The sequence below is a fragment of the Penaeus monodon genome, chromosome 39 (genome assembly GCF_015228065.2).
Source record: "Penaeus monodon isolate SGIC_2016 chromosome 39, NSTDA_Pmon_1, whole genome shotgun sequence".
Taxonomy (NCBI): Eukaryota; Metazoa; Arthropoda; class Malacostraca; order Decapoda; family Penaeidae; genus Penaeus; species Penaeus monodon.
Genome location: NC_051424.1, coordinates 3,753,289 through 3,767,256, shown reverse-complemented (window position 1 = coordinate 3,767,256; position 13,968 = coordinate 3,753,289). Strand labels below are relative to the sequence as shown.

The 13,968-nt window shown below is 37.1% G+C and overlaps 2 protein-coding genes across 2 annotated transcripts in view; one reads left to right on the top strand and one right to left on the bottom strand.

The window, feature by feature from the left end:
* Window positions 1-7,060, top strand: part of LOC119597218 (phenylalanine--tRNA ligase beta subunit-like) — a 7,917-nt gene extending 857 nt beyond the window's left edge. The window contains exons 2-10 of the mRNA XM_037946745.1: window positions 2,279-2,526; window positions 2,766-2,895; window positions 3,261-3,427; window positions 3,609-3,827; window positions 4,499-4,695; window positions 5,067-5,268; window positions 5,739-5,906; window positions 6,231-6,438; window positions 6,602-7,060. Coding sequence (XP_037802673.1) covers window positions 2,279-2,526; window positions 2,766-2,895; window positions 3,261-3,427; window positions 3,609-3,827; window positions 4,499-4,695; window positions 5,067-5,268; window positions 5,739-5,906; window positions 6,231-6,438; window positions 6,602-6,777 — 1,715 coding nt within the window. The 3' untranslated portion in view covers window positions 6,778-7,060. The remainder of the gene's footprint in view (window positions 1-2,278; window positions 2,527-2,765; window positions 2,896-3,260; window positions 3,428-3,608; window positions 3,828-4,498; window positions 4,696-5,066; window positions 5,269-5,738; window positions 5,907-6,230; window positions 6,439-6,601) is intronic.
* Window positions 7,061-9,552: 2,492 nt separating this feature from the next.
* LOC119597453 (transformation/transcription domain-associated protein-like) overlaps window positions 9,553-13,968 on the bottom strand; it is a 34,829-nt gene continuing 30,413 nt past the window's right edge. The window contains exons 32-39 of the mRNA XM_037947026.1: window positions 13,859-13,952; window positions 13,325-13,540; window positions 12,919-13,107; window positions 12,446-12,589; window positions 12,161-12,302; window positions 11,453-11,646; window positions 10,264-10,407; window positions 9,553-10,090 (exon numbers count right to left, since the gene is read on the bottom strand). Coding sequence (XP_037802954.1) covers window positions 10,013-10,090; window positions 10,264-10,407; window positions 11,453-11,646; window positions 12,161-12,302; window positions 12,446-12,589; window positions 12,919-13,107; window positions 13,325-13,540; window positions 13,859-13,952 — 1,201 coding nt within the window. The 3' untranslated portion in view covers window positions 9,553-10,012. The remainder of the gene's footprint in view (window positions 10,091-10,263; window positions 10,408-11,452; window positions 11,647-12,160; window positions 12,303-12,445; window positions 12,590-12,918; window positions 13,108-13,324; window positions 13,541-13,858; window positions 13,953-13,968) is intronic.

Sequence of the window (13,968 nt, the reverse complement as noted above, 5' to 3'; positions counted from 1 at the left end):
ACAAACAGTAAAGCCACAAATAAAGGAAAAATATTGAAGAAACTCTATTGCAAGGCATACTGAGGAGAAGACCATGTTTGCCAGGGGATGTTGGGAGGCAGAGTCCCCATAAATCCTCCCCACAGACACTGCCCAAAGATCACGCCCAGTCATGGCTACTTAACCCGTTCCTGCCGGGTGACGTGATAGGACGTCATAGCGAACCGCATGGTTGGCAGGTTCAGCTTATACACACGGCAACACGCCAGAGCACGTGGTGCGGGGCGTTCGGCTTAATGCGGCAGACTCCCGCCGCATTAAATTGTGATTTAGGGTGCATCCATGATATAAAGAATTACCATTGATTTTTATACTTAATTTTTTTCTAATAAGGCTATAACCTTATTTCCTTTACTCTACTCAGTCATCATTTTAAAATTAACCCTATGGATCCAGATACTTCACTGCCTGTACGTTCCCCAAAATACAGGTATTAGACTTACTTGAGCGGCCACCCTGCTGGGTGTGTGGCTCACAGGCCAGGAGCACACAAACACTCAAGAGTGATGACAAGACTCCATGCCTCCCCTTTGCAATGTTATTTTCTCTTTTTCTGCATAAGCATTTTAGTTTTTTTTTGTTTTTTTTCATTTTTGTCATTTGATGTGCTTTACCTAATGGTAATAGACTGTTTTCCTTGCACAGACTCCATATCTTCTCTCTAGGAAGTCGTATTTCTTCATCTTCTTCTTTTCTTTATAATATTCAATTTTCTGTAATACAACTTGTGCTGCCATTTATAGTGGGCATGAATAAGATCTTGAACATGGAAATAGCAACTTCCTTGTAGCTCTTCCAATCATGGCTCACGGACATTACATTCCACACTCACTTATCAAGGGAAATGATGCAAAAGCCCCTTCCTAAATGCCCATTGAGTCTAATCATCCTCCAAATGCTTAGTACACTTATGGCAAGTCATTCCTGTCACCCTGGCCCTCAGCTGAAGTTCTCATGGCAGCAATTTTCCGTCACCCTGGCTCTCAGCCACATTTTCTTATGATCGCATGTTCACGTCACCCACCCCTCAAGTAAATTTTTTTTATGACATGATGGTCACATCATTCATATCGTAGAGGTTAAACAACATTTAAAGATTGTGTGGCCCTCTCCATATTGGAAACCCTGTCATGTATGCAATAACTCTTCCACCAGAGTTTTACCAATTTGATAATTATTTTATGATTTTGCAGATTGGCTAAAAAGTTCATAACTGACTGTATCTTCAAAGTATTATATTTTGGTTCAAAAAATGTCATGAACCTATAAAAAACACTGTAGTTTTTAAAACTCAGATGCAAGATTGTTAGTGCAAAAGTCCAGTATGGGGCCCACCGCTAACTTCCATTATGATATGGTTGGATACTACCAAATCTGTTTTCCTTTCACAAGGTCAGGATGGCATTTTATTTTTACCTCCTAGCACATCAGATTTTCCATAATTAATGAAATCCAGGCTGAGTTAGAAATAAGAAAAAATGGCCAGCACATACAAACCAGCGTGACTATGAGAAACAGGGCCAAATTTACAGGAGGATGTAATGACTCTGCAGTCTTGCATGATGTTATTTTGTTTCTATATCATTAGTTATCACAAACTTTTGTATTATATATAAGACCATGATATTTAAGTCATATGCTCCATGCAGATGAATGAATTCATTAGCTAAGTTTTTTTTTTAGAAAGATATCATATTCAAAATACAATCTCTGAAATAGCACAAGAATTAAGCTACACAGACTTTAGAATCATTAGATTTTTTTTTTTTTTTCTTTGTTTGAAATGCCTTCTTTATTTGAAATGCCTCAGGCCTATTTAAATCCACTTAAAACTGATCAACAGCAGTCTTGACTCAAGCCTAATATAGGTTTTAGACTACGAGTTTGAAGGACATTGTGTGAGATAAACACAGGAGATAGCAATAATGATTTAAATAATGTAATTGGGGTATTACCATCAGGTATAAAAATTACTACTCTCTCTCTCTCTCTCTCTCTCTCTCTCTCTCTCTCTCTCTCTCTCTCTCTCTCTCTCTCTCTCTCTCTCTCTCTCTCTCTCTCTCTCTCTCTAATTTTATTTTATTTTATTTTATTTCTATACCAGGCAAGAGAGTTAGTATATGGGAAAAATGTCTGTTCACTGTTGTTCTGTTGTTATGAATCTTATTTCTAATGCCTGAAGTGATCTCTGACTGTCAGATCTCTTTGTTAAGCTTATTGTTATTCTTTTAACCTGCAGCTGATGAGGAATTTGACGAGCTGTGCTTCCAGTATGGCCTTGAAGTTGACGACATTGTTGACGACCCTGAAAAAGGCATGACATATAAGATTGAAGTGGGAGCCAATCGCTATGATTTACTCTGCATTGAAGGCATCGCACGGTCCCTCTCTGTTTACCTGGGGAAGGAATCACTTCCTCGTTACCAACTTGTTCCTGCCAAAGACCCACAAAGAAACAGGCTCATTGTGAAACCTGACACAGCCAGGGTAAGATACACGTGTGAGCTAGAGAGATTAGTGTGTATGGCATGTGTGTGGGCACATTTCCATTTGAGATTGTGCATAGGCAAGCTAAATTTTGTGTTATATATGGTTTATATAACACAATATGTATATGGTTTATGTCATTATTATTAAACTTTTTCCAGTATGTTAATTTCTATTTCTCAGTGAAAAGATTACCTTTATCTTCCTGTTTCTAAGTGTTATCTCTCATTTCCTAATAGGTTCGGCCATATGTGGTGGGAGCTGTGCTTCGGGGAATGACCTTCACTCAGGCTGTCTATGACTCCTTCATTGACCTTCAAGATAAACTCCACCAAAATCTTGCCAGGAAGCGTACTCTTGTTGCTATCGGTAAGTTTAAATTATGCCTTTGAGAACTGGTGTAAGATTCTGTATTAATTGCATGTGCATGAGGCTAATAACTTCTTGGCCTTTGTATTTAGGACACATTTACCAGCAATGCATGAAAAAGTATAGCATAATTGAAGCAAAGATTTATAACAAAATATTCTCTTGGCATACCATGGTGCTAGAGCAAATGAGCAAAATGCATTTTCAAATTCTGTATACTGTTCTTCAAAACAAATTTTTTAGTTATGCTCTGAAGTCACTTAAGAAGTCTTGTATGTAATCAGGAGACTGTAACTTATTTTTCCAAACTAAAATATAATGCTAAATTTCTGTTAGTTTTTGTACCATCACATTCTATCCTACAGGAACTCATGATTTGGACACGATCACCGGGCCTTTCATCTACGATGCTCGGCCACCAACAGATATCTCCTTCGTCCCCCTCAACCAGACTCAGGAGCTCAGAGCTGACAAAATGTTAGAAATGTTTAGCCATGATTCCCACCTTAAGGAATATGTTCCTATCATCAAGGTGAGAGTTCTCCGCCAAGTCTTTCGGAAAAATGATTACACTAAAGAACCCAAGAGGTAGATATGGAATTGCGCATACAAATCTTGATTCACAAATAAGCATTTTCATATTGAAGTGATAAAATGAGGATGAACACTCAAGTTGCAATAAGTACAGTATAACAAATGTATTCTGTTCACAGGACAAACCTGTGTACCCAGTGATTACAGATCAGAAGGGCGTGGTGCTCTCCCTCCCCCCCATCATCAACGGCAACCATAGCAAGATCACCCTGAAGACCCGCAACGTCTTCATAGAGTGCACTGCCACAGACAAACACAAGGCGCAGATCGTGCTGGATACTCTTGTTTGCATGTTCTCTGGTTACTGTGATCAGCCATTCACTGCTGAGCCTGTGGAGGTATTTTTTTTATCATACGGTTTTGTAATACATATATGGTTCATCTGTTCAGAAATGGGTATTGATGATGATTGACCGAGTTAGGATGGGTGGCAAGACTACAATGCCATGCCCACTGTGATAAAAGTTTATTTATTGTCTTTACACATAGATGGCTCTACAAGTGCTTAGTCACCAAGGAGTCAGCTATTTGTCTTACCTATCTCATCTGTTTACCCTTTTCCTTCATTTTTTGAAAGCTTCATTTCTATTATTTTATTGTCTTGATGTTATTAATATTTTAATAATAATTTAATAATTATAATATCATGAAGAATGATAACAATGTCAATATTAATAGTATTGGAAAGAAAAACATATTTTCCCGCCAATTCAAGAAATGGAGAAATCAGGATCAGTCACTTGGGCCAGCTGATAGACTCCTTGCTGTCTGAGCACACATGGAGCCATCTGTATGTAACATAACTCACTAAAATCTAAAGGGGACAGTACAGAAACCCACCGACATTGGGTTCAATGAATAATGAAGTTATCTCTTTACCAAAGTTTCTTTTTAAAGCTTCTAAATTTAGGAAAGTATGTTTAAGTTCAGAGTAATGTGTAGGTTAAATTAGGGTTAGAAACTTGGTGCAAAATGCAATAGAATTTATTTTGTACCTGATTTTTGATAGGTGGAATACCCCAGTGGTGAGAAGTTGCAGTACCCAACTTTGCGCTATGTCCAGCAAGAGGCTTCTGTGGACTATTGTAACATATTGGCAGGAGTGGAAGAAAATGCTGAGAGCATCTGCAAGCTTCTGACCTCCATGAGCCTCAATGCAAAGCCTAATGGGGAAGGAAAGATTGTGGTCGATGTCCCTCCTACAAGGCAAGTACCTTACAAGAGAAGTTTGCAAGGTCTTAAATCATCCATGTTTATAGATTTATATGTACAAATCTGTTCAGTGTTGTAGTTATTTACAGCCTTTTTTTAATAAAAAACCTGTTCAGTTAACCCATTGACACTGGATTGTCTGTAGGATTTGGTGAGAGATAATTTCAGGAAATTAAGCTTGTATATCTAGACAGATGAAGCATCTTATACTAATTCCATTATGCTCAGTATGTGATTTCATTATAGATTGCAGTAAAATGATACAACAGTTGATTGGCCTTCTTTTGTCTGATTTATCATCATGTCTTGTATCTATCCTGTGATTGTTCTGTAATGATCATATAAATGACTGATTTTAACCCCAGGTATGACATTCTCCACGAGTGTGACATAGCAGAGGACTTCGCTGTGGCTTATGGATTTGATAAACTGGCAGCAGACTTACGAATGCCCCCTACCAACACCATAGGCCAGGAATTTGAGCTGAACTATCTCAGTGACAAGCTAAGACTCCTTCTGTCCCAGAATAACTACACTGAAGCTGCCACATTCTCTCTCTGCTCTAAGGTGATTTATGTCCTTGGTGATCCTTTCAGACAAAAGGAACCATAGCTTTCCTAGTCTCTTAGTCTGTGTGTCTCTCTCTACCTGTGTAGGTGTTTGTCTCTTGTTTTGGTCCATTTTAATCCCACCTTTCTTTCTGTCTCATGTTTTTCTCTCTCATGCTCTTCCATTCTCATTTGTATTTTAGAAAGTGAATTAAATAGCACTTCAAAGTGTAGAGAAATGGCTCTCAACGTTTTAAAGATCAGCTACCATTTACACATTTAGCTGGATACAGGAAGTTACAGGAGCTTAGTAAAATTAATTATTAAAAAAGTATAAGTATTACCATTGGGAAATGTAATTCAGATGAATTTTGGGGGGATAGTGAAGTAAAATGTTCTAATATTACAGTACTGGAAAAAAAAAACAATTATGTAGCATTTAATGCTCCTTCAGTAATATAACAAACTTTTTGTTTTTGTTTTTTGCAGGCTGATATGGGAGAGAGGATGAGAGTCAGCCTTGAAGATAAGCCGTGGGTGAGAGTTGGCAACCCAAAGACGGCTGAGTGTGAGGCAGTGCGCATGAACCTCTTGCCAGGGATTTTGAAAACTATTGCAGCTAATAAACATGTTGCCTTGCCCATTAGACTGTTTGAGGTAAATGTGAATTGGATTTGTAGTTATATATTTTTGTTCTTCTTTCTTGTTTGTGTAATTTTAGACGATATAGGATCTGTTTTACTGAAATAATCTCTTTCTTATTTTGTCATTGGACTTTTTTTTTTTACATAATAAGCAAGCACAAAAGATTACTTACAAAGTTGCCTCAGTGATAATTCATAGTCATAATCAATAAGAATTTCAGTAATATGCCTCGGGAATTATCCATCATTAATGATTTGCATCAGTGAAGTTTTTCCATGTCAAATGCATTTATATAAAATGGTATGCTTCATAAATAACTTTCCTTGCTACCACCAGGTGTCTGACATTGTACTCCGCAACAAATGCTCAGCAACAACCAGGGGAACTGGTGCTCGAAACCATCGTTTCCTGTGTGCAGTAAACTATAATGTCAGAGCAGGAATGGAGGTAATACAGGGTCTTCTTGACAATATTATGATCGCTCTGAAAGTCCCATTCGCTGATCAGGATAATGCACGAGGATACACATTAGAGGGCAAAGACTGTAAGTACTGCTTCTCTTTCTATCACTACATGAATTTTTTCAATAAGCTGGCATATAGTGTTTCCATTACAGTCAGATGAAAACAGGTGTTTACATATGCATGCATATTTTCATATGAGATTTTTAACATTGTTATTCTGAACCATCCCTATTTTGCCTACAGATCCAAGTTACTTCCCTGGGTTCTGTGGTGATGTGCTGATTAACGGCGTGGTTGTTGGCCAGATAGGACTTGTTCACCCAGAGGTCATTACTAACTTCAACCTCAACAACCCAGCTGCTGCTTTGGAGCTTAATCTTGAGAAAGTTTTAGAGGTCACAAACTTTGGACATTGTTAACCCCAGTTTATCATGGTATTAAAGCAAATGTGGGAACTGTACTACCTGTATTTAATGCCTTATGACCAAATACTTTAAACCCCTTACTTTTTAAATTACATGGATATATAAACTTCATTGTTATTTAATAATCTAAATGTCTATATATATGCTACTTCTGTTTTATATGTGCCAGATGAGTCTTGAGATGTATGCTAATTTAATGTACGTATTATTTGTGGGAAACTGTAATTATTGTCTTCATGGTCAAGCCTTTTTAGAATCAACATACATAGGCAATTTCTAGGTTGTATTATTTTAATTTCCTTGCTTTAGTAACAGCCTTTTTAATAACTTTCAGAGTAATAAAAAGTCAATAACAGACAAATTATCAAACAAATATCTGGCATTTGACAGATGCCCATGTTGCTATTCACCATTGCTTACAGACAGGTTTGTAGTATGTTGCTAAACTATATTTAAGATAATATAGTTTTTATCATCATCATTACTAAGAATAATTATAAAAATCGTAATAAATAGATTTGCTTCACATAATACTATACTGTTCAATCAGACCAAATTGTGTAAAATTGTTTAGGTTAAAAAGACATTTAGATAGTGGAGAAACACACTACAGAAGTAGGCAATAGTCTTAAATTGACAAACTGACTGGAAAAGCATGTAATTAAAAGTACTAACAGACTTTGAAATTCTACAAACATCCAGAGATATGCTGAAGTTTTACAATGCTTGTCAAGATGTTTGTAAAGCATTAGAGCCCCAAAAAAGAATATGAATTTTAAAAACTACCCAGGGAATATTAAGATAAGTAAGGCAACTGATCATGACATAAAAGATTGGATTAGATCTAAGATAAATGAACTAAAACACAAAAAGTGTATACAGGTACCATAAATAGTTAAACAAATGAAGTGCAGCAAAACTATGAAAATGCATTTTTTTAAGTATTTCTATTCCTATGCCATATAAGTAAAAGCATGGAAATCAGGGCTATTGAAAATATATTTTATTAATTGACCTAGAGGGGGGTACAGTCATCACTGGCACTGGAATATTGATTTTTTCTAAAAATAGCCTATTTTACTCGAAATTAATCGAAGACTATTAAAAAAAAATAATAATGTGAAACAGAACTGCAGCAGCTACAGGAACATGCCCAAGCAGCAGGGGGGTGCAATGTGGACCTTAGGTTTTCACTATATAAACTTTTTCCCGTGCCTAGTGTTTGAGAAATAGGTACATTTTGGTAATATGACCATACCAATATAGGTACAGCAAAGTACTTCTGCTTAAGCTCCTTTGGTTGTCTGGATGGGGGAATGGCACGTCCATATTAGCCATTTGTTTACCAAGTTCTTGCAATCCAGCATCATTTTGTGATGTATTAATAAGAATAGAGAAGAACAGGAGTCTGGCAGTCCATTGAGATTTTTCTGTTTACAGTAGTCTCAGAAATTCCAATATCAATCTGCTTTACTTGGGAATGGTGCATTTTCTTCATGATACAAAAAATTATTTTACAGAAGACAAACTTCTTGGTAATCTACATTACCACTTAGAAATTGAATGCCAATAAATATAGAACCACAAGGTAGTATCCCAAGACAAAGATTATATTCTGTTGCAAGAGTACAGAACTATTAAAAAAAAAAGAAAAAAGGAAAAAAAAATGTAAAGAGACTTGTTCGCAAGTCAAAGCATGAGCTTAATCATCACACTGAGCAGTGTCGTAAGACCAACAAACATAAATATAGAATACCACACACAAGAACAATAACAAATGTATGAATGAAGGGGTCAGAGATGAAGTTTCCACTGTGTGAAAACTGCTTGAGTCTATGACTGAGCATGGTTCACATGTCTAGCATGAGATGCAACACATGAACAAGGGCTGACTGGTCATGCCAGGTCAGCAATCCTTTAGGGCACCAGGCACCAACATGCCCTGGGGTGTGTCTCTGTTACCAGCTACGCGTGTGAATGGTCTGCACCACCAGTGTACAACAATGAAGCTACACAATATTCAAATACACAACATATTAATCCAGTTTGCTAAGTAAACAGAAACGGCAACACCACCACATATTATAAAACACCTGTCACAACTATAAACACGTTGTGCAACAGTGATTTGCCAGCAGTAACATTGTATGACAGAACATATAGTGATTGTGTAAAATCATTTATTGTGGGATAGTGAAGTCTTGCAAAGCAGGTATTTATCAAAGGAAAAGGTAACAGGATGGATGATCAGGACTTTTTAAAGAGATGCAGAATATCCATTATCACTATGGAAAACACTAAGCAATTCCAGGATTGGAATATCAGTGCCTAGTAAGGAAATCTATTTTCACAAAATATATCAAGAGGACCAATTCAAAAAGTTCTTACCCAACTCTCTCATAACTGGAAAAGGATAAAAAGCTACTTTATCATACATCTCTATGGAAAATTAGTGAAAATTTGGCACCAAACCCAAAATACTTGAGAGGGAGAGAGGATGTTCCCCCAGACAGAGAAGACCATACCTTACAATGAATAAGTGCATAAACATCTTCGTTAAGGAAGACCTATCTTTTTAATTGGGAAATTAGATGACTGGTTATATTCCACACTAGACAACCAACAAGGTAGGAAAATTAGGGATGAATCATTTCTATTCCTCATGATTTCAGTTATGACTAACTAAGTCTGTAGTCACAGTATGTCTGCTTATATAAATTGCAAGTTGCAACTCCTCAATAGCTATTTCAGGGTAATAATACAACCACACTATATTTGGAAATTTATATATAATCTATGTATAAAACTACTTGTATAAAACAATGATCACATGAGATTTGAAACATGAAATGATAACTGCCACAGCAAAATGTCATTCATATGTGAATTAGCTTAAATGAAGAGAGCTGACAAGATGAATAATGCTGACAGGACATGTAAGATGATTTCTACATATTGGAATAAATAAATAAGTGTAGTAATATCTTTCCATTTCAACTTCTGGAGATGGTAATGTCTAATATCAAATACGACAGTAAGAGTTGATTCATAACATCATTACACCAAGGGTATTACTGTCAATGCATGTATTCACTATGTAATATGTACAAAGTCCCTGTTTCTCCTGTACACAATATCCACCTAAACATTAGGTGCTGATCTGAATTTGCCCTTCTGGCGGCAAATGAAACATTTAATTTATTAAAATCCCCAATTCTCCCCTCACAACCTACAGCCATGGATGCCAGGCTGGATCCATGCGACACAAGTTGTCCACACAGTTCACAGCACGCACCAGCTGTGTCACCTGTAAGGAACCAAAGCAATAAAATAATGAAGGCACTTAAATCATTCCTCTACCACATATAAAATGACTATGGAAAGTATTACACTGAAAGGCAATCACATCACCAAATCTATATTCAAAACTTATAATAATTATCCTTAATGGAAATGTGAGAGTGTAAAAGGAAAACCAACCTTGCTGTCAGCCCCATCACTGGATGCCAGCGACTGTATGCGAGTGGTTATGGCAGTGACTGCTTTGTTAACACGAGTGATGAGGGCTTCCCCTTCCATTGGCCCTGTACCCTGAGAGCCCTCCACGCTGGCTCCCTCCTGCCGCTGGTGCCGGAAAATGGAAGAGAACTGCTCTCAATGAAGTGATAGTCCTTGCCATGACTAGACATGATGAATTATTTAGGAGACTAGGATTTGTAGGAAAAATTCATTATTCAGTGACAAGAAAATCTTGCTTGTATATATGGTGAGAAGTTTCCATCTTTAGCTGCCTGACTCCAGAAAATGATGTCTACTATATATACTGCTTTAAAATTATAATTCACAAACAATACATATTAACCCTATGATCCGCGTGATGTGACCATCACGTCAGGAAAATATTTGGCTTGAGGTGCAGGTGAACATGCCGTAATGCTGTTTTGAGCATTTCAGCTGAAGGCCAGGGTGACAGGAAAGATTCGCCATGAGTGCACAAACTTGGAAGATTATTAGACTCATTTGGCATTTAGAAAGGGGCTTTTGCATTATTTCCATTAATAAATGAGTGTGGAATGTAATGTCCATGAGCCATAACTGGTGGTGCAAATGCAGTACAGAAAATTGAGTATTACAAAAGAAAATAAAAAATGACAAATAACAAAATGCTACTTATTGTTATTATCCTTGTACTGAGTTATGGACTACCTACAAAAATGATATGGGGTCTGTGAAAGGAAAACCTTATTACCATCTGGATAAAGCAAATCAATGATAAATATAGATATTGGAAAATAGCAAAAAAGCCAAAAATACTCATTCATGGAAAAAGACAATAACACTGCAAAAGGGAGGCATAGAGTCTTGTCCCTGCACACAAGCTTTTGAGTACACCCAGCCTACAAGCTGGCATCCATCAGAGCAGCCACTCTCTGATGGGTGCCAGCTTGTAGGCCTAATGCCCATATTTTGGCCCATGTGATTGCTGTGAAGCAACCGGATCCAAAGGGTTAAGGAGTAAAATGTTACTACTGTCCAACTGGAAACTATTTTACCCACTATACATACAAAATTGTATAAAAAATCAGCTATTTCCTAATTTTTCAGGGAACATTTTCATTCCCAATTCCATACAAATAAAGTCTCCTTCCTTGAAATATCGATAACTTACCTTGTGCCATGAGATGATTTCATCCCTCATAATTGCTCTAAGGAATGCATTAACCTTGAAAGAGGGAGTGGCCAGACACCTTGCCGTGGCCACCATGCAGGCTGTGAAAGGACCGGAGACGCCAATGCTTGTCACCAGCTCTGCCAGATTTGGAGTCAGTCTGAATGGCACTGGCCGATTCCCATCCAGTTCACCTGGAATTGCAAATTTGTCTCATTGGCTATCAATGCATGCAGGTACTTGCTCACTCACACTCATTCACAAATTCTGATCAACTTCTCATCAGAAACACATTTCTGATCAAGATTTATTCATAACAATTATAGAGTATCTTGTGTACTGTGAAGTTAGCTAATCCATTCTCATTCATATCTTTTTATGCTCGCTCTTACAATCATTGACTGACTCTCTCACTCACACATTCAATCAATCATACACAATTAATCATGCATATCTATCAATTACACACTATCAGTCATGCATATAAATTGATTATGTACAATCAATCATCCATAATCATCGATCATGCTAAATGAATTGTGCAAAACCATTCATAAACAAAATATAAAAGCAATTAAAACTTTCATAATGAACTAACTCACCGTAATATCTAAATAAGTAAACAAAACAAAAATACTTCAGTAATAAAACAGCATAAAAACACTCCCTTCAATAATCTACAGTGAGAAGAGGCGACACCTAACATACCTTTGGCATCATCAATGTTGAATTTGAAGTAAGCAACATTGATAAGCCCCGAGTCCTGATGAATGTACATCATATCAGGATACAACTTGGTTAGGTGCAGCAGGTATTCCATAAGACCAATTAGGGCTAGCTGGATGGTGAGCTGAAAGAAAAAGAGGGAAAGAAGTGAAAAAGTGAGACACAGTATGCAAATACTTCCAGAAGTTGATTACACTTATCATTTTTTTAAAGTAGTATATTCCCTTGAATATTCGAAGAGTGCAAAATCATTTGTTGCAAACTTACAATTTTTCTAAACGTCCAGTAGTGAGTGGGGTTTGGATAAGTAGTGAGAGCCCAATCTCTCAGCATCGACCTGGGCACCATGGCGTTCTGTACTTCCTTCACTATATCTCGTAGCACTTGATGAGAAGCCTGTGAACCTCGCGCCTGTTAACAATAAATAATGAGTGTGCTTAATGGTTATCATCAGTGATATAAATTGGAAGATATTTATGATAGGAAATATAGATTATTTTAATTTATCAAATGATTTTGAATATGTATGGAGGATATAAGCTTTACCAGAACTTTCTGCAAGATGTATGAAATTGTTTTTCTTGAATTTATATGACGTAAGATAGCTCTAAAACTCCAAGTACAAAAATATGCATAAAGAAATGTGATGAAGTTGCTTAATTCCTCCACTGATGTCTCATCTACACAATACTTGAAGCCATCTTTGATAAAAGTCACTAATCTGGAAAACATAGGCCTACCTGCACAGATGCTAGCCTCTCATAATATCTCGTGACAGGTGTGTCAGGCTCCAGCTGCCTCTTCGCACATCGGAGCTTGTATATGTCAAGGAGTGAAAGAGAAGACACATTGTCCTCCACCAGTCTCATCTGTGGTGACACAGCCACCACACGACTGATGCTTAGGTTGACTAGCCTGCGACTCGTCTCCTGTAAGAAGTAAAATTTGAATTAAGAAGTGCACTAAAGCAGGAAACAATACTAGACACTGCCATATTGTTGGAATGAGGTACAATTTTTCCAGTCTATCAATTTCGTCACTTGCTATGTATTTATTATCCTATTATAACAGACACCATACTAATGATATAAACATACATCACTCATAGTATGATAAACAACACTTTCAACAAAAGCCACACCTTACCTTTTGTTTGGCAAAGAAGTGATTTAGCATCCTTAGCAGCTGCAAGACACGTTCTTCTCGACGTGCATCACTAAGCGAGTAATCATTAACAACAAGGTAGGGATAAACTCTGCCATTGTGACCACGAATGTGGAGCCTTCTGGCTGCAGAACCGTGCTTCTGAACTATGTCTACTCTGGGCATGAACCTTGCTATCCGGATGTAGTAGTGCGAATGCTGTCAGAGATGGTAAAACCCTCATAAAGTATAAAGAAATAACTGCACAAAAATAATATAGATGAACTGCCCAAGCATCAGCTCTTATCAGCAAAACATCATTGGGAGCTCTACCTGTCTTCTTTTTTTTCTGTAACAGAAATTGCAAATATGCAATGGACGAGGGAGCTCACCTACACGTCAATTTTCATAATCATCTGCTTGATTATTGGAAGACCATCTAGTTTCAATATTATATTCTATATTAAGTATCTGCTTGTCCAAAACTAATATAATCAATACATACAATGAAACAAAATAATCCATAAAAATACATACCTTTGGCAATAAGAACTCTCCTGGTAATTCAACCTCTGCTGTTTGAAGACTGAAATTGCTCAAGTAACGACACTTTTCTTCAATCAGGAACCACCTGTAACAGGGAAAGT